Genomic DNA, 25989 nt, shown 5'->3' with positions numbered 1-25989 from the left:
TATGGGACTATTACATGTAGTATGCAGTTTATCCACAAACCCAGCCTGTAGGTGTAAGACCGCACAATGACACACACAAACGCCCGGTTAGGATGAGACCTCTCAGAAGCGAATTGCGGTTACGCAGAATTGCGGCCGGCTTTCAGTATGACTAAAGCGAGATGAATGTGGATCCGTCCGCTCCTTTTGCTCCGCGGATTTCCACAGCCGGGGGACGGATTTGTAGAGTCTAATTGGATTCTAAAAATCCGTCCACGCATTGTATCCAATGTCGGATTTTTACACCGCAAAATGGAGTTTGGGGGGTAACATCAGCGAGAATCCGGGACATTTCAGCGGATCTGCAGACCCTTTTCCATGCGCGTCTTATAGAGCGTCATCTCTACCTTACTTTTCTTTATCATTTCTTTTTGAGAAACAGTCCAGGAAACCAGTCTTGTTCTCATCGGAATTCCCTGTATCAGCAGCTCTGTATAAGGCTTCCACACTGGCTGTTGACACTAACTTGCCATTAAGGATTAACTGTGCTGCAATCTGCACTTAGTGGTAGGAACACTGTCTTCGAAGTAGGTGTCCAGTCTAAATACCAGTGTCAGTTCTTCTTGTGACCTTGAGAAAGTCAATTTATCTCTCTGTGCTTCAAGCACCAAAAATTAGATTGTCAGCTCTTCGGCTCTGTGAACTCACTGTGCTTGCTGCATTCTTTGAACGGCGCTGTGTGCACTGTCAGTGTCATATATAAAACATATATTAGTACTATTTTTAGTCCTAATTTGAGAAGTTTGAAGATTTGGGCTTAAACTAAACTGTTACAGCACTCAGCTTAATCTCCTTACAACGTGTGTGAAGTAACTGATGTTACTGATGTGTATCTAAAGCATTAAATAAGCAATACAAGTAACACAAGAAAAATTATTATATATATATATATATATATTAATTAGAAAAATAAAATTGGTAACTGCGAGTATATCAATATATAGGCCATGCAGTTGCGTTCTCCTACAGTAGAACCCCAACCCTCTCTAATAGCGTGTCTGAGATCAGATGCATTGTAAGGAACCCCAACCCTCTCTAATAGCAAGTCTGAGATCAGATGTATTGCAAGGAACCCCAACCCTCTCTAATAGCGCGTCTGAGATCAGATGCAATGTAAGGAACCCCAACCCTCTCTAATATCGTGTCTGAGATCAGATGCAATGTAAGGAACCCCAACCCTCTCTAATAGCGCGTCTGAGATCAGGATCCAATTTTCGCTGGAGCGGAGGGGCATGCTGGAGGAGGGAGCTCAGGGCCCTGGATCGGCAGGACCACTTCTTACTGAGAGGTGTGCGGGTTTTACCTTCTCCGGAGCGGGTCGCCTCCTGTAGCGTCGCGGTGCCATGGTGACCGACGTTAAATGACACCGCAACGTCATATGTCGATGCGTTAGCATAGCAATGTGACGTCATATGCTGCCGTGACATCATGACGCCGCAATGCTGCCGGAGAAGGGCCGCTCATAAAGGTAAGCCCCCTAACTTTTTTCACAGGGGGAGCCCCCTTGCCAGCGTGCCGCCTCGGGCCCCATAAACCCTAAAGCCACCCTGCAAGTATGCACAAACACATATAGCTCACACTTTGGTCAAGTATTTACATTGTATTTATGTTATGCTCTGAATATACAACTATAACTATGGTAAGAAATTGCATTGTTACATTCTTGCATACTAATCACCTATTAATATTGATTAAAGCAAAAGTCTTGACACTCTGCTGTGTGCAAAATGCACAACGCAACAGAATTAAATAGGTGTAAGTAATGAAACACTAAAGAGCTTTATTAACTACTGTATCTCGAAGATTAAGAGCACAGAGACTGTATACCTGAGACTTTTATCACCAACACGATGCTCTAATAAATGATCTTTCATTCTCATTTGAGAGATGTGTTCTGTTTTCACTGAGAGCTTTACATCAACAACATGTATGCGGGGGGTTTATTAAGGGGAACACAGGAAGTGAGTTCTGGCGTCTTCATTAAAGATCAGAAAGAAACACCAAGCCATGTGGTTTTTTAAGTGATTATTTATTTATAAAATGTTGTACTAGGAAGTAATACATTGAGAGTTACCTCTGATTTTCAAGCACCCACTTATGGTGACAATACACGGTTACATTAAATGAGCAGGATTATACATTCAGTTTACAGACATTTCATGGACAATTAGAAATAATATATGATTATGAGCGTACTGTACAGTATATAACAGTTACATACCACATACATTTAAAATAGCTGGAGTCTTGAATGAACTTAGACTGGTGGTGTATGTGAGAGTCTCCGGTAGACTGTTCCAGTTTTGGGGAGCACGGTAAGAGAAGGAGGAACATCCGGATACTTTGCTGAACCTTGGGACCGGGAACAGTCTTTTGGAGTCAGATCTCAGATAAGTGCTGCATGTGGTAGGGGTGAGGAGCTTGTTCAGATAGATGGGTAGCTTGCCCAGAAAGTATTTGAAGGCAAGACAGGAAAGATGAACTTTGCGCCTGGACACAAGTGATGACCAATCTAGTTCTTTGAGCATTTCGCAGTGATGTGTGTTGTAGTTGCATTGGAGAACAAAGCAGCATATTGAGTTGTAGAGGGTGTCATGTTTGCTAAGGTGAGTTTGGGGTGCTGTACCATATACTATGTCCCTGTCTGTCTCCAGTCCATTCTAAATGCTTCTGCCAGGCTCATTTACCTAATTAACCGCTCCCCTCTGCTGCCCCATTATGCAAGTCACTGCATGCCCTACAGCAGGGGTGCGCAAACTGCGGGCGTGACATTTTGTAAGGGGGTGCCGGACCGAGCCCGGCACGTATACAGGCCCCGCTCTCTTCCCCACAACATTTAAACTGATTGCCGGGGGACAGCGCCTCTGTAACTGCCTCTTACCTTCTCTCCGGCTTCACCTCCTGCATCTTCTGATAGACGACGCGTTGCCATGACAACACAACATCATATAACGCCACAACGTCGCAGAGAGGAGATGCCGGAGAGCAGGTAAGAGGGTAGGAGAGGGCGCAACTTGAAACATTTGCACACCCCTCCCCTACAGAGTCACATTCAAGATAGGTGTGTTGATCTGCAAAGGCGTACATAACCCGCTCCCCTACATCTCGGACCTCATTTCCAGGGGCTCCCCTACACGCAGTCTGTGTTCTGTTCTCCACCTCCCTTATTACTTCCTCTCCCTCCCGCCTCCAAGCGTTTCCCGTGCTGCACCCCAACTCTGGCAATCCTTACCCCGCACACGCAGACTCTCCCAGGCCACACAGTGCACACATGGAAAAGTTCCTTAAAGATACACTTTTTCACGGAGACCTATCTAACACTGTGTAGCTTCCTTTCTTTTACTGTCATCCTATCACCACATATAAACCCTCACTGACACACTCACACTATTCCTTTTCTCTCTATTCCCCTCCTTATAGATTGTAAGCTCCTTTGGGCAAGGAGGGACCTCCTTCCCATTGTCTTAACATATATGTACTCTTTTGTCATACAATGTTACTGTCCTCCCTCCCACATTGTACTGTGCTGTGAAATACAGATAGTAATATATACTGTATATACTTTATTTGGTTTGGCCACGCTTCTTGTCTTGAGTCGTTTTCCATGGGACACTGTAATTATAATTCCTATAATAATTCCTGTAACTACATGTGCGCACAGGGCTGCGTGTGCGCGCGGGGCTGCGTGTGCGCGCGGAGCTGCATGTGCGCGCGGGGCTGCATGTGTACGGCTGCATGTGTGGCTGAAAATGGTAATTATTGTGTTTGTGGCACCATATTTATTAAAGACTTCACTTGGTTTGTTCCAGTTTCACAGCTGTGCTAATGTGTTGTAAAAGGTTTTGTGCATTTTAAAGACAATTGAATATTTTTTTTCGAGTCTTGTAAAAAAAAAAAAAAAATGTACCGCTCCCAGCGCTTGAGTATAATATATATAGTATAATAATGGTTTTATTAACAAAAGAAACAGAACAAAGCATTTCACCAAACTCAACATAGGTGTGTAAGAATGAAATATATTAATCAGGAAAACAAATGATATGAATACTGACACTATCTCTTTATCTCTGTTTCCGGCCCTATATTTTTCATCGGTCTGGCATATTAAGGGATTATTAGGGATTATTCTGATTGGGGGTTATTCTGATTGGGGGTTATTCTGATTGGGGGTTATTCTGATTGGGGATTATTCTGATTGGGAATTATTCTGATTGGGAATTATTCTGATTGGGAATTATTCTGATTGGGGGTTATTCTGATTGGGGGTTATTCTGATTGGGGGTTATTCTGATTGGGGGTTATTCTGATTGGGGGTTATTCTGATTGGGGATTATTCTGATTGGGGATTATTCTGATTGGGGATTATTCTGATTGGGAATTATTCTGATTGGGAATTATTCTGATTGGGAATTATTCTGATTGGGGGTTATTCTGATTGGGGGTTATTCTGATTGGGGGTTATTCTGATTGGGGATTATTCTGATTGGGGGTTATTCTGATTGGGGAGACGTTTGTTTCCACACGTTGCTCCATTTTCTCTTTCAGTGTGCGTTAAATGTAAGAAAGTGTTGCTACATTTCACACAAACTGTTAGCCAGAAAACTTTACACCAGATCTTGGACTTAAAAAAGCGAAATAAAAGCATTCGGCGCAGAGGCGCGGAGGCGCAGAGGCGCAGAGGCGCGGAGGCGCGGAGGCGCGGAGGCGCGGAGGCGCGGAGGCGCGGAGGCGCGGAGGCGCAGAGTTTGATAAATGTCATTACAATCCCCATGTAAGGCCCCCCTAACTCCTCCTGCTGACACCCCAAATCTCACTCTGGAGTAAAGACCGTGACACATTAACACAAAGCGTCAGAAGATGAAAACGATATAATTTGCCACAATTTTGCGTTGATACATCACCCCCAATGTAGTGAGGCAGAAATATATATACAAAGTAACATATTGTCTTTGCTTCGGGTTTAAAGCAGGGCTGTCAAACATGCGACCCGCAGACCGGACCGGCGGTACCGGGACAGGAGGGGAGTAATAGAGAGAAGGCGGGAAATGAGAGGGGAGGGGACGGAGCTTAATTCTGATATCTAGCATATACATATGTTTTATATGCGGATTGTGAGGACGTGTGGTACGTATGAAGTACAATGAAATCTAACCAGGCCCCTCATATGAAATGATATCATCCTGAAATTCAGTGGGCCATCTGCATGAGTTAACAAGAAATTGGCCCAATTGTGGCATTATCTAAGCAAATGTTTTGCATTATAATATATCCATAATACGAAAAATAATTCAGAAGCAGAGAAGTTTCCCCAAACTGGATGCAGAGGAGTGACAGATGGACGGGCGCAGGGGGCCGTGTTATACTCTGGTATCCACCGCGTACATCTTAGCCGTTTCTGTGCGAGATGGGGAGTAAAGGTTGCCCGCCGAAGTTCCCGTGCGTGGGTAGGTTTTCCTGGAGGAATAGGAGTTGTTTTCTGAAAGAGAAAAATAAAACATGATAAAGAAACGTAGATAATAAGCCTCTATCAAGGACAGGCCTCCAGCACGGTAACGGTTAAGGTCTCTCCAGGCGCAGTAATGGAGTCTCATCTACTCTAATCACTCTGATACTTTCAGTGTCACAAATCAATATGGCCGCCTCCTGACTCCTTTGAAACAAAATTAAGGATACATCAATCATTTAATTTGGGATGTCGTACTGTGTATCTTCTGATATATATATATATATCTATACAGTATATATATATATATATATATATATATATATATATATATATATATATATATATATATATATATATATTAAACACTGAGCAGCAATAGTTTATAAGTACGTGCTTGTGAATGAATGCCAGTGGGTGTTAGATTGATGAAGTTAATGACACTTGTGCCCTGCACTTATAGCTAGTTAAGGAGTTCAGAGGTATGGTGACAAAGAGGTAGAATAAGCTTAGGAACAGCCCACCTCCTGCACACACGTCACATACCACGATTAATGCAGAGCTTGTTAAAATTGGTGATCTATTATGTGATTTTTCTGGAATCAAACCTTGATAAATTAGATCCTAAATATCGACAGAAAACAGTTTTCTGAGCACTTGCAGGCGGCTGGCGTGAATAATGCATGGGCACGGGTTGTATGCGCGTCGTATATCAAATTCACTGGAACATGCATCACTGGAGGTGGCGGGAGAAGATGCTAATACTTTGGAGGTTTCAGCTTGCTGATCTAATCTAAAATTGTAACATATTTAAACGTAACCTTAAGTACAGCCTGTATCAACACGGTTTCGGAAGCATGAGGTCGTTTCTGTGAATATTAAATGTAGTGAAATGCTTTTAATTACATTACATTGGAAAGATTTTATCTCAGTGGTTTCAAAATAATGAAATCTAATTTTTGATGCTAAAGTTTACTGTTATTTACAAGTTTGTAGGGCTATTAATACTATGGCCCATGTTTACTAAGTACAGTTATTCCATAGAACACCCTCACTGCCAGAAGAACACCTCGCCACCTATATAAACGTAGGGGCCATAATGCAACTCTGTGTCCCGGAGGTCGGGCAGCACCTGGGAACATCTATTTATCAAGAAAGCTTGTGCTGATTTTGAGTTATCATTATTTATTTCAACTTAGCAAAGCGCCTTTCCAGCCAGGTACTGTGGGAGTTTGTGATATAGAGTAAGAGTTAGTGGAAACTAGCACTTATTGTGTGTGATAGTTAGGGAAAATGTGATATATTTTTTTACATGAAATAGCTTAATTCCCACTTTAAGGGTTTGGAATATCCAGACACCTATACAGACACCTATACAGACACCTACAGTATAGTGTTCTGTGTTCTGATTCCTTCCTTACCAATCCTTTATACTGTATTTGGATAGCATGTGTCTGTCATTTATGACGAACAATATTGAAATGATGATAAATTCAAGACCACAAAAGCCTGTAAGTCTCAAAAAAGTTTAGCAGTCTTGACACATCATGAATTACATACATACGTAGATACATACATACAATCATACATACATACATACAATCATACATACATACATACATACAATCATACATACATACATACAATCATACAATCATACAATCATACATACATACGTACATACATACATACAATCATACATACATACAATCATACATACATACATACATACATACGTACATACATACATACAATCATACATACATACAATCATACATACATACATACATACATACATACAATCATACAATCATACAATCATACATACATACGTACATACATACATACAATCATACATACATACAATCATACATACATACATACATACAATCATACATACATACATACATACATACATACAATCATACATACATACAATCATACATACATACATACATACATACATACATACATACATACATACATACAATCATACATACATACAATCATACATACATACATACATACATACATACATACGTACATACATACATACAATCATACATACATACAATCATACATACATACATACATACATACAATCATACAATCATACAATCATACAATCATACATACATACGTACATACATACATACAATCATACATACATACATACAATCATACATACATACATACATACAATCATACATACATACATACATACATACATACATACATACATACATACAATCATACAATCATACAATCATACATACATACGTACATACATACATACAATCATACATACATACAATCATACATACATACATACATACAATCATACATACATACATACATACATACATACATACATACAATCATACATACATACAATCATACATACATACATACATACAATCATACAATCATACAATCATACATACATACGTACATACATACATACAATCATACATACATACAATCATACATACATACATACAATCATACATACATACATACATACATACATACATACATACAATCATACAATCATACATACATACGTACATACATACATACATACATACAATCATACATACATACAATCATACATACATACATACATACAATCATACATACATACATACATACATACAATCATACAATCATACAATCATACATACATACGTACATACATACATACAATCATACATACATACAATCATACATACATACATACATACAATCATACATACATACAATCATACATACATACATACAATCATACATACATACATACATACATACGTAGATACATACATACAATCATACATACATACAATCATACATACATACATACATACAATCATACATACATAAATACATACATACATACATACATACATACATACATACATACAATCATACAATCATACAATCATACAATCATACAATCATACATACATACAATCATACATACATACAATCATACATACATACATACATACAATCATACATACATACATACATACATACATACATACATACATACAATCATACAATCATACAATCATACATACATACGTACATACATACATACAATCATACATACATACAATCATACATACATACATACATACAATCATACATACATACATACATACATACATACAATCATACATACATACAATCATACATACATACATACATACATACAATCATACAATCATACAATCATACATACATACGTACATACATACATACAATCATACATACATACAATCATACATACATACATACATACAATCATACATACATACATACATACATACATACATACATACATACATACATACATACAATCATACAATCATACAATCATACATACATACGTACATACATACATACAATCATACATACATACAATCATACATACATACATACATACAATCATACATACATACATACATACATACATACATACAGACATACATACATACATACAATCATACAATCATACAATCATACAATCATACATACATACGTACATACATACATACAATCATACATACATACAATCATACATACATACATACATACATACAATCATACATACATACAATCATACATACATACATACATACAATCATACATACATACATACATACATACATACGTAGATACATACATACAATCATACATACATACAATCATACATACATACATACATACAATCATACATACATACATACATACATACATACAATCATACAATCATACAATCATACATACATACGTACATACATACATACAATCATACATACATACAATCATACATACATACATACAATCATACATACATACATACATACATACATACAATCATACAATCATACAATCATACAATCATACATACATACGTACATACATACATACAATCATACATACATACAATCATACATACATACATACATACAATCATACATACATACATACATACATACATACATACAATCATACAATCATACAATCATACATACAAACATACATACAATCATACAATCATACAATCATACATACATACGTACATACATACATACGTACATACATACATACATACAATCATACATACATACATACATACGTAGATACATACATACAATCATACATACATACAATCATACATACATACATACATACATACAATCATACATACATACATACATACATACATACAATCATACATACATACATACAATCATACAATCATACAATCATACATACATACGTACATACATACAATCATACATACATACATACATACAATCATACATACATACATACATACAATCATACATACAATCATACATACATACATACATACAATCATACAATCATACAATCATACATACATACAATCATACATACATACAATCATACATACATACATACAATCATACATACATACATACATACAATCATACAATCATACAATCATACATACATACAATCATACATACATACATACAATCATACATACATACATACATACAATCATACAATCATACAATCGTACATACATACAATCATACAATCGTACATACATACATACATACATACAATCATACATACATACAATCATACATACATACATACATACATACATACAATCATACATACAATCATACATACATACAATCATACAATCATACATACATACATACATACAATCATACAATCATACATACATATGTACATACATACAATCATACGTACATACATACATATAATCATACGCACATACATACAATCATACATACAATCATACATACATACGTACATACATACATATAATCATACGTACATACATACTGTGACATAGTCCAAAGATGTTAGGCAGCTTTCTGCCCCATATTAGGTCAGAAAGTGCAGGAATAGTTACAAATGATCCGTTCCACAGCTTCCCATTAACTCAGGCAGCTGGATGGAAAATCCAGACCACAGATTACAATGTGTCTAGTTCTCCCTCACCTGCTCTTCTAATCACATGCACAGGTATTTAGAGCAGAGAGGTTTTGCATTTCACTCTCTCTCCTTAGAGCCTGGAGGCTGGGGGTGTCGCTGCTCCCCGGAATCCAGTTCGGGGTGGACAGCCCCTCCAAGTATCACAGTACCAGAGGATTTGCCTGGACACTTGGGACCGTGTTCCCACCACGAACAGATAAGACAAAACAAAACAAATGTTTATTGCTGTTGCTAAAAGACTGTGCTGTATCTAGTGACCCTAAATGAGAGGGCATTGTTTTAAGCTGGGGAACCAGGTTAGTTGGCCCAGTTAGTTCGCAGTTAGAGGCTGATTCTGATGTGTAGTTAGTTCCCTGAAAGGGATAGGATTTCTTTATATGGTTTGGTTTTTATTTTTTAAAAGTGACACTGTGTGGAATGCTATGACACTGATATAAGTGAACTGCTGAATGAAAATTTCTAAGTGCCTCTAACCTACACATGTTAAAGCTGCAGTACCTTACTTGGATGAAAATAAAGCAGGCAGAAGCCTGACTTAAGCAATATAGTACTTTGCATGATCCTGTTTGTTGTATAATTAACCCTAGAAGACTGTGTCGGGAAGAACCCTGACAGACGTCAGCACTACAAAAGAGGGGCGTTTGTCACAATACGTACATAAACAATCATACATACATACGTATATACATGCATACAATCATACATATATACATACAAACAATCACACATACAAACATACGTACATACGTACATACATACATACATACAATCATACATATATACATACGAACATACATACATACAATCATACATATATACATATTCATGAAGAACTTTCACGTTGGTCCAATTTAAAAGGTATTAAAACATTCCAGAAATGTAGTTTCCCCCCAGATTGCTGTGTATTGTAGGACTTGCTCAGTCGGTTTATGGTGATAACAAGTGAGGTAAAACAAAGCACTCTCTGTAATGTATTTACCTTGAAAGAAATAATAACAGCCGATGAGAACCGCTCCACATAAAAAGCAGCCCAGAGACCCGACCATTCCCAGCCAGCAGGACCAGCCAAACTTATACTGGATCCCTAGGAAAACATTGTTGAAGGCCAAGGACGATCGCTCCACGTAAACATCAATGGCATACCACACTGATCCAATGATTCCCGGGACACCTTATGGAAAGAGAAACCAGAGGTAAAACAGGCAAGACTCCGGAAACATCTTCTTACAAGACAGTAATCACTTCTCAGACCACTATATTGCAGCTGGATCACGGCAACTGATCAGATCCCTTTATGGGCTAAGCAATCTATAAACCCGTATACAGTACACAATCGTTCTGTAGTTGAGGCCCCAATGTACTGGAGACACCTATAAACAAGATGTTTTTGTGATACTGATACCGTGAGTCATTTCTAACGATGTGTCTCTTGGAGACAATGGGGGTTATTCATTAAACTATGGCAGTGCGGATAGGGGCACTAGCGCACAAAAACTTCCATTGACTTTAACGGGAGTTTCTATGCGATTCTGCTCCGTGCAGTTTAAGGAATAACCCCAATATTATGATTTTTGTACCTATGTTGACTCATTCGGCCATATTTATAAAGTGTATTGACTTGAATGTCAGTTTTCCCACAATCTCGCCGCGATCGCCCGCTTAATGAATAATAATGCCCATTGTGTTACTAAGTGATTTGCAAATTGGCAATATAGCATAACAGGAGGAGCGAGGGAGGGGAAAGATGGGGCACATGGAATTGTGCCAAGTTCTGCGTCTCGGGTTCTAAGATTGATTGTCTTTTATCTGCCCCGAAATAATCCGTGCAAACATCAAACATCAATGTCCGGCAGGCTTGCATGAAATGTTAGAAACGTGATGATTAAATAGCAAGCCTTCTATTGGTTAACGCGTGCCTTATACATAATATAGGAGCCAATGGACCGGGAAATAAACGTTTGATGCACATATTTCCTGTGCTTTATCATTGACCTCCTTCTTTGTAATATAGTCAGAACAACCTGTGCTGAATCATGCTCTAGAAAAACACCTCTTACTTAATATTGGATTGATTTGTCTGGTATTCAGCCGAGGATACATTGGACATACCCACTTAGATTGTAAGCTCTTCGGGACAGGGACTTATTTTCCTAATAATCCTTTTATGTCTGTAGCACTTATTCCCATTGTGACATGTACTGTATTACTGCTTTGAAGCAGGGACCTATTATGTACATGGATGGTGCTATACAAATAAAGATATACATACATACATATATACATACATATATACATACATACATACATACATACATACATACATACATACATACATACATACACAGTGTTCGACAAACCTATACATTTGCTCGCCCCGGGCGAGTGGATTTAACCCCCGGGCGAGTAAATATTGGCCCAAGCAGCACACATTTGGTACTAGGTGGCGAGTAGATTTTTTTGTGTGGCGAGTAGATTTTTTGGTGATTTGTCAACCACTGTACATACATACATATATACATACATACATGCATACACAGAACATGTTGTGGTACGGAATGGGATGAGGGGACATGGCCATTTTGCTGTAGGCCTTTAGCTGCCGCCGTTAATTCACCGGGACATTCCGCTGTCGCCTTTGACAGCTGGCCGTTTCGGCCCCAAGATAGGTAATTGGCATTGGGGTAAGAGGTTTTTAGGGTAAGGGAACCGGGGTAAGGTTTTTAGGGCAAGGGGTTTTAAAGCTAAGGTTAGGGGCTTACCTTGGCGGTGAAGCAGTCTGGGGTGAGATGTCCCTGCGGCGAGTGACTGCTCTGAACGATGGCGGCTACTTGGTCGCGACCAACCGTCGTAGACCGGTTATGCTATGTATAAAAAAGGCGCCACTTCGCCTTTTCTTACCTCCAATAACCAGCGTAATGCCCGCCACTAAGCAGATCTTTAACTTGATGTCCGGCTCATACGTGAGGAATTTGACGCAGTCCAGCCCTAGGAGAAGGATGATGAACCCAAACCCTGCCAGAATATCTGCGGTTATCATCAATCCACGAGTGGCCACTAATTTCGCTGCAAGATAGGGACAAGTCATTAACAGAGTAAGGAAAGACAGGAAGGCTCAGCGGAATAATACAGTATATAATACAGTATATAATCCCATCCTACAATCCATATTACCTGACAAACCACAAATTGTTTATAGAAAGGCCCAGAACTTAAAATCTTTATTGGCCCCCAGTTGCCCCAAGAAAAAAACAGGGACCTGGAGATACTATGTGGCTTAAGGACCTTAAGGGATATTTCCCCTGTAAAAAATGCATTGGGTGCAGTTATGGAATAAAGTGCAAGGAATTCAGATCTAATGTCACCGGTAAAAACTTTGAAATTCGCACATTCATTAACTGTAAATCCAATTTCTGTGTTTATCTCTTAGAATGTCCCTGTAAGTTCCAATATGTGGGAAGAACAGGGAGACCACTAAAAAGGAGATTTGCCGAACATGTGTACAACATCAAGAAAGGTTTAGAGACACATAGTGTGTCTAACCATTTCAAAACACATCACAACTTGTCCCCTGAGGGGCTCACATGTATCGGCATAGACTGCCCAAAGGTAGGTGTAAGAGGAGGAGATAGATTGCAGAGGGTTTCCCAACAAGAAACCTTCTGGATCTATACTCTACAAACACTCCAGCCCAAAGGGTTAAATATTGATTTTGACCTAGCTTCTTTTTTGTAAATAATTATCCACAAGATACTCATAATCTTTTGCTCATATCCAGTTCTACCTATATGTATTTTTATGTGATTTATGTACATTTAATATGTTGCATGGGTCATTTTAAAGTGCTTTTAAGTGCTTTCATTTCAAGATGCTTCCTTAATAACCCCGCTGGTTATAATTACCAGGACATTAGGAACATGTTGCATTCAAGTAGTCTCAGGTGGTCCCTCCATATAAGGGGTTAACCTGCGGCTATAAAAATGACACGGGATTGATGAGGCTCCACAATCCCCTGACGAAGTGACGTTCCCCGTCACGAAACGCGTAGGGAGGAGCCTAAGAAGCGTTGTCTCAGACACTCCAGCTGCCAGTCAATACTGAAGACGGTGACGTCATCCAACTACGCCGGATACACGCGAGGTACACGCGGTACCGAGAAGGACTCTCAGTGACTGAGGCGGCTGCTGTGTGTGCTGGGCCGGGCACTTCTTTATTGTTTTTAAACTCACCTTCACTTGTGAGTATTTTATTTGTGTTTTAGGAAAGGCGTCATTAAAGTTTTTTTGTGCTGCGCAATCCCCTGTCCCTCTTTGTTTCTTACCGGAGAAAAAGGTGCAGGATTCCTAAAGACAAGATCGGAAGAGACAACTTTTCAAGACCCACGGAGGCTAAGGACACCACGAGGGGTTCGTGCCACACCAGAAGCTCCCGGGGCCAGGAAGGTTTAAAGCACAGTTTCTCTCCCCTCCATGCGATCTAGCTACTTCTAGTAAGTAGGCATTTCAGTGAACCCAGCATTCAAAAAAGAATCGTTGTCTGTTTAAATATACTGCGCAATGTTTGTTCTTTCTGCTTAATATCTCACATATGCAGGATTAATTCCATCCAATGAGAAGAACTGGCTTCCACCTCTAGGAACTGTGAACTGAGTTCATTTCTCACCGACTACTCCAAGTCGTAGAAGTAGGACTATTAATCACTTCATCCTTTCTATTTGGACTTTAATCACACTAACTTATGCGCCAGGTTTTGTATCTATTTTTGTATTTTTATATAATACAGTATAATCTAATACAGGGGTGCGCAAACTTCTCGCTGTGCGCACCCCTGCCTGGTCTCCTCGGCGCCAAGCACCCCCCCTGCACGCGGGGCCCTCTGCATGCAGAATTACTTGGCCGCTGCATGCAGCATTACTTGCCCTCTGCATGCAGAATTACTTGCCCTCTGCATGCAGCATTACTTACCCTGTGCATGCAGAATTACTTACCCTGTGCATGCAGCATTACTTGCCCTCTGCTTGCAGCATTACTTGCCCTCTGCTTGCAGCACTACTTGCCCTGTGCATGCAGCATTACTTGCCCTGTGCATGCAGCATTACTTGCCCTCTGCATGCAGCATTACTTGCCTTGTGCATGTAGCATTACATGCCCTCTGCGTGTAGCATTACTTGCCCTCTGCATGCAGCATTACTTGCCCTCTGCATGCAGCATTACTTGGCTGCTGCATGCAACATTAATTGCCCTCTGCATGCAGCATTACTTGCCCTGTGCATGCAGCATTACTTGGCCGCTGCATGCAACATTGCTTGGCCGCTGCATGCAGCATTACTTGCCCTCTGCATGCAGCATTACTTGCCCTGTGCATGCAGAATTACTTGCCTTGTGCATGCAGCATTACTTGCCCTGTGCATGCAGCATTATTTGCCCTGTGCATGCAGCATTACTCGCCCTCTGCATGCAGCATTACTTGCCCTCTGCATGCAGCATTACTTGCCCTCTGCATGCAGCATTACTTGCCCTGTGCATGCAGCATTACTTGCCCTGTGCATGCAGCATTACTTGCCTTGTGCATGCAGCATTACTTGCCCTGTGCATGCAGCATTATTTGCCCTGTGCATGCAGCATTACTCGCCCTCTGCATGCAGCATTACTTGCCCTCTGCATGCAACATTGCTTGCCCTCTGCATGCAGCATTACTTGCCCTGTGCATGCAGCATTACTTGCCCTGTGCATGCAGCACTACTTGCCCTCTGCATGCAGAATTACTTGCCCTGTGCATGCAGCATTACTTACCCTCTGCATGCAGCATTACTTGCCTTGTGCATGCAGCATTACTTGCCCTCTGCGTGTAGCATTACTTGCCCTCTGCATGCAGCATTACTTGCCCTCTGCATGCAGCATTACTTGGCCACTGCATGCAACATTAATTGCCCTCTGCATGCAGCATTACTTGCCCTGTGCATGCAGCATTACTTGGCCGCTGCATGCAACATTACTTGCCCTCTGCATGCAGCATTACTTGCCCTGTGCATGCAGCATTATTTGCCCTGTGCATGCAGCATTACTTGCCCTGTGCATGCAGCATTACTTGCCCTGTGCATGCAGCATTACTTGCCCTCTGCATGCAGCATTACTTGCCCTCTGCATGCAGCATTATTTGCCTTGTGCATGCAGCATTATTTGCCCTCTGCATGCAGCATTACTTGCCCTGTGCATGCAGCATTACTTGCCCTGTGCATGCAGCATTACTTGCCCTCTGCATGCAGCATTACTTGCCCTCTGCATGCAGCATTACTTGCCCTCTGCATGCAGCATTACTTGGACTGCAAAACAAAGCCCTAGAAAAAGAGAACCCCGGACTTGTAAGGAAGGGGTAGTGTGACATACGGCCCTTCGCTAGGGCGCTGTGATGTCAGCCCAGGGGAGTGGGTACTTAAGGCAAGGGGGGGATCCTAGCCTCCTCTTCTAGGAACTACTGTCGCGAAGTCCCACGCACCCTGTTTTCACGGCACGAGGGATGTCGGCGTTAGAAAGAAAGGTCGGGCTTTTTGCCGCAGCTTGTGGTATGTGTTGGCCGGAGTAACGTTACTCTGGGAGGGCGACTCAGTCAGTATTGGCTCCAGGAGGAAGGCCGCAGACCTGGGAAGTATTTTAGCTGGGGAAGGCGGTAGCATTCCGAGAATAGCCTCAGTTGTTGTGGGGGTGACCTTCCGATGGGGGCTCTGTGCAGTCAGACTAAGGTCCTGACTGGCTAGATGAGCACGAGCTGGGGTTTCCCTCCAGCCCGGTAGGTGTGAGCGGAGTAATCTGACTGGGTCCCTAGTTGGAGATAAATATGTAATATTTATCTGTTATAAATAAAAGCTGTGGCCGTTAATTTCTCCCAAACAGTTGTATATTGTGGTTATTGGGAGTGGTGGAGTGGCCCAGCTCGAGGCATCGGTAAGTCATGATACGGTATATGATTATAGGTTTTAGGTATGAGTTGGTATTATACCAATCGGATCCAGGTCAGCATGGCTGGCTGATACAGAACTTTGTTATCAACTTAACTTTCTCAGGTATAAAAAAGTAATACATAGCATGGGTTCAGCATGTGTTCATATGAGTTAAAATCCCCTGCTGTCAGGCTATACCACTTTATATAGAGCAGCTTAAAAAGATTACAAATGTACATGTACAGTACACAGACTGTGTGCCATGCACTGCTGTACCTCACGGCTCTCTGCGTATTCTGCTTCTTGTGAAATAACATGGTTGTGTTTTCCTTGGTGCTGCCATTCTCACCTCAGGTGTGAGGAATGTCGCTGCCCTTCCGATACACAGTATCCGGTGTAAGAAGTAACAAACCAAAGGGGGTACACTTCTATAGGTTTAAAGTAAGTATGTCCCAGCCAAGGAGCAACCTGATTGTAAGTGGAGTCCATAAAGTATATCATCAATACATCACCACAGATATACATACAGTGCACCCATATACATACAGTGCACCCATATACATACACCTATATACATACAGTGCACCGATATACATAGAGTGCACCTATACACATACAGTGCACACATATACATATAGTGCACCGATATACATACAGTGCACCCATATACATACAGTGCACCCATATACATACAGTGCACGATATACATACAGTGCACCCATATACATACAGTGCACCCATATACATACAGTGCACCCATATACATAGAGTGCACCCATACACATACAGTGCACCCATATACATACAGTGCACCCATATACATACAGTGCACCCATATACATACAGTGCACCGATATACATACAGTGCACCCATATACATACAGTGCACCAATATACATACAGTGCACCGATATACATACAGTGCACCGATATACATACACCGATATACATACAGTGCACCGATACACATACAGTGCACCAATATACATACAGTGCACCAATATACATACACCGATATACATACAGTGCACCGATATACATACAGTGCATCGATATACATACACCGATATACATACAGTGCACCGATATACATACAGTGCACCGATATACATACACCGATATACATACAGTGCACCGATATACATACAGTGCACCGATATACATACAGTGCACCAATATATATACACCGATATACATACAGTGCACCCATATACATACAGTGCACCCATATACATACACCGATATACATACAGTGCATCGATATACATACACCGATATACATACAGTGCACCGATATACATACAGGGCACCGATATACATACACCGATATACATACAGTGCACCGATATACATACAGTGCACCGATATACATACACTGATATACATACAGTGCACCGATATACATACAGTGCACCGATATACATACACCGATATACATACAGTGCACCGATATACATACAGTGCACCGATATACATACACCGATATACATACAGTGCACCGATATACATACACCGATATACATACACCGCACCGATATACATACAGTGCACCGATATACATACAGTGCACCGATATACATACAGTGCTCCGATATACATACAGTGCACCGATATACATACAGTGCTCCGATATACATACAGTGCACCGATATACATACAGTGCACCGATATACATACACCGATATACATACAGTGCACCGATATACATACACCGATATACATACAGTGCACCGATATACATACACCGATATACATACAGTGCACCGATATACATACAGTGCACCGATATACATACACCGATATACATACAGTGCACCGATATACATACAGTGCACCGATATACATACACCGATATACATACAGTGCACCGATATACATACACCGATATACATACAGTGCACCGATATACATACACCGATATACATACAGTGCACCGATATACATACAGTGCACCCATATACATACAGTGCACCGATATACATCACCGATATACATCCAGTGCACAGATATACATACACCGATATACATACAGTGCACCGATATACATACAGTGCACCCATATACATACACCGATATACATACAGTGCACCGATATACATACAGTGCACGATATACATACACCGATATACATACACTGCATCGATATACATACACCGATATACATCACCACCGATATACATACAGTGCACCGATATACATACACCGATATACATACATACACACATATATACATACACCGATACACATACACCGATACTCATACACATACACTGATACACATACACTGATACACATACACCAATGTACATACACATACACCAATGTACATACACATACACTGATACACATACACCAATGTACATACACATACACTGATACACATACACTGATACACATACACCAATGTACATACACCGATACATGTATCAAGGCGTCTACCCACAGTAACTTTTTTAACAATGTGGATCATAAAGTACGTACGTGGATGCTCTGCATATATAGAGTCATATTCATCACAGGTCCGTATCCCATCAAACACATTGGTGACACACTCCCACCAAAGACCGCGGCATTTTGTACTCACCTGCATGTAGAAAAGCAAAGAATTAATTACATTTTGAATCCCCTTCTCGGTAACCCAATGCTGTTGGAAAAGTCTTGTACACTTGCTTGATTAATAGTAGTGCCAAGATCTAGTAGCCATACTGATCCTGGAGATGTTCATATTCATGGTCGGTGGTGGTACCTTTTTGTGGAAAAACATGAGAATTCTTCATACAGTATTTGAGTTTATAGTATACAGGGTTTTTAAGATTTTCACTTACTGGATCTTTTTCTTAAATCAATTCTGAATCAGTGGCTACTCCCAGTGGGATCATTATGGAAACATTTTTCACAAACAGAGCAGATTGTTGCTTTAAATTGCATCCTATTATATATAGATATTATTCTTAATTACTGTGCTGGCTGAGGACATCAAATTTTATACATCCCTTTATAGTATATGTCTGAAATAACTTCTCAATAATGCATCCTATTACTCAATATAACCCACACATGTATGGCTTACTGAATCAAACAAGCAAAACTAAAGCACCTAAATGCTCTGATAAATAGAAACAGATGCTGTAAATAATTCAGTATTTATCAGCCTAATGCCAGAAGATAATAAACACAGATACCCAGTAAGCTCAGATAAACCCCCAAAATTACCACAAAATATATATATATGTATATAAGCAGTGTTCAACAAACCTATACATTTGCACGCCCCGGGCGAGTGGATTTAACATCGTGGCGAGCTCCTATTGGCCCAAGCAGCACATGTGTGGTACTAGGTGGCGAGTAGATTTTTTTGTTCGGCGAGTAGATTTTTTGGTGATTTGTCGACCACTGCCTATTAGTGTCAAAAGGAGATCTACTGAGCGTGGCACTGTATACTACAATAAACAAAACACAAAGGAGCCCAGAGCTATTCCAATGTGACAAAAATACACACACACACACACATATATATATATATATATCTTGAAAAAAGGGTCATTTCGTTTAACCCTTTGGCCAAAGCATTATAATGGCAGGCTTATAAAGCTTTGGCCAGAGGGTTAAACTAAATGACCCCTTTTTCAAGAGAGAGAGATATATAGGTATTTCACTGTGTAATTTTGTCATATTTGAAGCAGCTCTGGGCTCCCTTTGTGTTTTGTTTTTTTGTAATGCCAGAAGAGCTTAATTCCTAGCGCTTAGTGCATGACCCCCTTAATTCCTAGCGCTTAGTGCATGACCCCCTTAATTCCTAGCGCTTAGTGCATGACCTCCTTAATTCCTAGCGCTTAGTGCATGACCCCCTTAATTCCTAGCGCTTGGTGGAACTCTTTATTTACACATACCAATGTTACCATGAAAAGTGACATTGAGCGTTACCTCTCGTGTTCAGGTATGTCCTGGGTGTAGCGTCCAGGTGCTCTGTGCCCCTGCAGGAGGTGGAGGGCGGAGGGCCATTTGCTTGCATGGACATAGTGAACAAATCTCTGAGGTCATTAGGCAGAGAAGAAAACCCAACTCTTTCATGCATTAATGCCTCGGGCGTGCTCTCAGAGGGCTGGCATTTAGTCTAATTTCAGATACGTGAGAATAGTTGCCGTCATTAACTAAGGCTCCTGTTAATGAGGCACTTATACCAGATAACACCTAGAGGTGCCTTTGTGTATGGAAGACAAGGTTAGTATGCTACTTATCAAAGGGAAATCATTTTATATCGAGCCATCGGAGCAGTCCTCTCCCCAGAGAGTGGTATGTACATCAGAATTTAACCCCGTCAATGACCAAAACAATTGAGATAAAAAGGAAGTTAATTTGTCCATTGAGTATGCAGTAAACGACTTGCATGTTTCCTAAGACTTCTTAAGTGCCCGAGTGGCCTGGAACTCATTGCTTTGGACCTCTTCAGCTTCACTCGAAGTGATTCAATACATTAAACATATACAATTGATTTAGAAGTGTGGTTACCCAGTTGCAAAAGTTTATGGGGCCATCTGGAAGTGATGGGGTTAATAGCCCAGAGAGGTCTTGGTTGGTAAGAGTGATTCATGAATAGGTCATTTCAAAGTTGTTTTAAATCGTTGCTCGAGTTTTGCTGTCTTTTGATAATTATTACCCTGGCAAAAGCAAAATGTTCATGAAGATCCGTCTTATTCTGATTGCAAACAGAGGCAGTGTGAATCTGTTCTTTATGGCCCAAAACCGGGTGATTATAATAAAATAAATACATTGCAAGCCAGCTGAGATGAGTATACATTGTAACAATTAAGGCTCTGCCCCTCGCCCCTTTCTGTTTAATGGGTAGGCAGCGGGGGGTCTTCGGATGTGAGACACGTTCATTTCCGCTGCGAGACTCGCTGGTTCTCGAGATACGTACCAGGAAAGGTGTCGCTGGTACTTACTGGTTATTAAAATCCACTGCGTCACGCGGGCCAATAGCTAGTTGCGACAGATGACATTTGGGCTTCCTATTGGTTCGTGTCACGCTGGAGATTTAAGCCCCCATTTTGTTTCCCCTGGAGTGGATATACAGTAACAGTGCTACCTTTATTAGTAAGATCTCAGTACCGGGGTGAAAATACTGAGTTTATACCCCAAGGACCCCTGTTTCATATCCATGTAAAAAAAGAGAGGGGACCAATCCCCCTCCCCATACCTTTTATAGGGCACATATCACGTGTAAGTGGAAAAAACAAGATTCTGCGCTCATATATAGTAGTTAGATCATTGGTGATGTGACCCTTAAAAAGTGAATACAACCTTGTTATGATGAGGTTTTGTGCAGCTGTTCTGGTAGAAGGCTCAGTACTCCAAGCTAGTAAAAAACAGAAGAAAGAGAACAGCGCAAAAAAAACCTCATAGTGTAGTATATTTAAAAAATCAATTTATAAGTAAGGGGTGAGTATTGCACGTACATCAAATTAATATTTACACAGCATGACATGTTTGGGACATGTTACCCATCTGTACACAGCAAGTCACGATCGCGATGCAGGACTTGGAAATCCTTCCTCTGGTGGCAGGGGCACAGGGTCGTGGAGGCCAGCTCGTTGTTGGAGTTCCCTCTCGGTCCCTAGCGGTATCACCGCCGTCGCCGTCCATTCAGAGGAGTTCCTCTACTTCCGGATTAGTCCACGTTAGCGTCTGACGTCATCAAGTGGCGTCTTTGGTATCGAAGTCGCGTCGCGCTGGGTAACACCGAACCGGCAGCAAGTCCCAAACTCAGCGGTGTAAAGGGGAAATACCACAGTGGGTATAGAGAATAATGGAACGCGCCCTCTCCTACGCGTTTCGTTTCGAAAAACTTCTTCAGGGAATGACAATTTTCGAAACGAAACGCATAGGAGAGGGCGCGTTCCATTATTCTCTATACCCACTGTGGTATTTCCCCTTTACACCGCTGAGTTTGGGACTTGCTGCCGGTTCGGTGTTACCCAGCGCGACGCGACTTCGATACCAAAGACGCCACTTGATGACGTCAGACGCTAACGTGGACTAATCCGGAAGTAGAGGAACTCCTCTGAATGGACGGCGACGGCGGTGATACCGCTAGGGACCGAGAGGGAACTCCAACAACGAGCTGGCTCCCACGACCCTGTGCCCCTGCCACCAGAGGAATGATTTCCAAGTCCTGCATCGCGATCGTGACTTGCTGTGTACAGATGGGTAACATGTCCCAAACATGTCATGCTGTGTAAATATTAATTTGATGTACGTGCAATACTCACCCCTTACTTATAAATTGATTTTTTAAATATACTACACTATGAGGTTTTTTTTGCGCTGTTCTGTTTCTTCTACATATCACGTGTGATGATTTATTTAACCCATTATCACATCTCCCACGTTCCCTTGTTGTTCAGTCCCAGCCTGCTACCGTGTATTGGAATGGTGAAGATGCTTAGTCCACGAGACAGGTCAAAATACTTTACATTTAGTGTGGGTACAGCACCGGCTTAAATGGACTTCGCCTTGATTTGGTTAGCAGGCGTACATCATTTTTGATGAAAAGATAAATGTTAGTAATAAAGTGCATGGAAAGATGCGCAGAGGTTTGTATTTGTTTCCCATAAACGTATGGCCACTTCTCTGTCCCGATCAGCGCTCCTAACGCCTCGGATATAGTGGGCGTATGTGCGGTCCACGGGTGTATGGACGCAGCCCAAGGCATTGCCACAGATATATGGGACGGGTTGAGCTCACCTAATCCCGTTTTTCTCACTATCACATGTGTAAAGGCTTCTTGAGAAGAGCCCAGATCTCTCCTTTCTCCCATCCTAGCCGCAGAGGCAAAACCCATATATTTATAGGAAAGACACACGGGATTAGATGCTTGTAAACTGTCGTGCAAAACGCATTCGCATTTCGCTAAACAAACTGTCCAGAAAAGGCAGCTTTGACTAGGCAAAAACAGTTTAGTATTCCCAGGGAGCTCATTTTATGGGAACAAATAAAGAAAACAGGAGAATGAGTTCTGATTTTATTGAAAAGGGAACTAACATTTTTTTTAAACATTACGTAGAAGCAGCACAAGTGTAACGCACGTTTAACACACCGTGAGAAACAAGAGGTCGAAAACCACTAGTCTGGATCAATGTTTGAGACCAATGCATGTAAAGGCTGTTACAATGTCAGAACCTAATGAAATGCAAGCGTTGGGTCTTTAACAGCGAAATGAACCCAAGGAACGATTTAGCCTCCCAGCTATGGGGTACCTAGTTTATTCTATTAATATAATACCCATCATATACACAGCGCCTTACAGGAACCATATAAATGATACAATACTGGAAAATAGGGTACACAATGGGGAAAGGTGCATGAAATATTATATTAAATATGAAAAAGCAATATATACATAGTGGCTGATACTATTATTATTTATCTGATTATTATAGAAAAAATAGAATTGTTCATATTATTATCATTAATAGTGATATGCTCAGCAGTATTATTACTTTCTTACCTCCAATGAGTCGTCTGCATTCTCCATCCAGCAATCCGTCCAAGTTGCCACTATCAAGAACCCAGCAGAGACGAATGCCAGGAAAACACCTGCCCACTGCAGCAGGGACCTCATCATGATACCAGGACTGACATAGGAGGAGATCTTCTCACATGTGCTGGGAGACCCAGTGTCACCGCTTTAATGCACAGGTTGTCTGTGTGGGTCAGTACTGTGATAGGTAACGTTGGCCGTGACCCAGGAGGGCAACAAGCAAACAGCCCTGTGGGTGACTCAGAGAGATTGGTCCAAAGTGTCCTTCAACCAGGTTGTGGCATTTAAGTTCAGCTTCCAGTACCCCACCCAATCACATCCAGTACACAGGGGAATTCATTATTCCTTGGATATGAGAAGGGAACCAGGAACATGACACATTGTAACAACAGACATTTAAAGGGGGGGTAAAACAGAAAGCCATTACAATGTCAGAGCTGCGTTAATTATTGACCGTTTCATTGCTGCCTGGCTGTGTTGGTTTAGTGTTTGAAGACTGGCTTGAAGATTGATACAAAAACAGATTCGCGTACCAGCAGGAGACCGGTCTAGGACATTCGGTAGCGGCGTTTCGCCGCGACCAAGTGATCGCTGGCGTCTAGCCGCAAGTGACCTCGCCACAGGGACACTCAGCTACCGGCCGCTTTGCCGTCAAGGTACGTCCGTAACCTTAGCCCTTACCCGAAAAATCCTAATCTTAACCCCCTAATACTAACGTGACCCCCTACCCTAGAAACCTTAACCCCTTACCCTAATATCCCTCACCCTAACCACTAAAACCCCTTACGTTAACCCACTACCCTAACCGCTAATACCCCTACCATAGTATAACCATAGTATATTACCGGTATATGTTCTGAGATACTATATGTATATCGTGTAACACAGTATATATGTTCTCAGATACTATATGTATATCGTGTAGCACAGTATATATGTTCGGAGATGCTATATGTATATCGTGTAGCACAGTATATATGTTCGGAGATGCTATATGTATATCGTGTA

The 25989-nt window shown here is 41.0% G+C and overlaps 1 protein-coding gene across 1 annotated transcript; it reads right to left on the bottom strand.

The window, feature by feature from the left end:
- Positions 1–4688: 4688 nt before the first annotated feature.
- Positions 4689–25318, bottom strand: CLDN16 (claudin 16). The gene is made up of 5 exons (XM_075569463.1): positions 24949–25318; positions 19923–20025; positions 13406–13570; positions 11487–11678; positions 4689–5515 (listed from the first exon to the last, which is right to left on the bottom strand). Exons 1-5 carry the CDS (start codon positions 25063–25065, stop codon positions 5397–5399), a joined length of 696 nt encoding a protein of 231 aa, XP_075425578.1. The 5' UTR covers positions 25066–25318; the 3' UTR covers positions 4689–5396.
- Between the last annotated feature and the right edge of the window lie 671 nt (positions 25319–25989).

This window comes from Ascaphus truei, chromosome 14, assembly GCF_040206685.1.
Source record: "Ascaphus truei isolate aAscTru1 chromosome 14, aAscTru1.hap1, whole genome shotgun sequence".
Taxonomy (NCBI): domain Eukaryota; kingdom Metazoa; phylum Chordata; class Amphibia; order Anura; family Ascaphidae; genus Ascaphus; species Ascaphus truei.
Note: the sequence above shows the minus strand (reverse complement) of the source record. Positions and strands in the feature narration are given on the sequence as shown.

Excerpts from the sequence above, each read along its gene's own strand:
- CLDN16 (XM_075569463.1), bottom strand. The coding sequence starts at position 25,065 with ATGATGAGGTCCCTGCTGCAGTGGGCAGGTGTTTTCCTGGCATTCGTC. Across the intron at positions 20,026-24,948 it reads ATGCAGACGACTCATTGGAG|GTGAGTACAAAATGCCGCGG; the intron begins GTAAGAAAGTAA and ends TTCTACATGCAG. Across the intron at positions 11,679-13,405 it reads CATTACGCTGGTTATTGGAG|GTGTCCCGGGAATCATTGGA; the intron begins GTAAGAAAAGGC and ends TCTTTCCATAAG.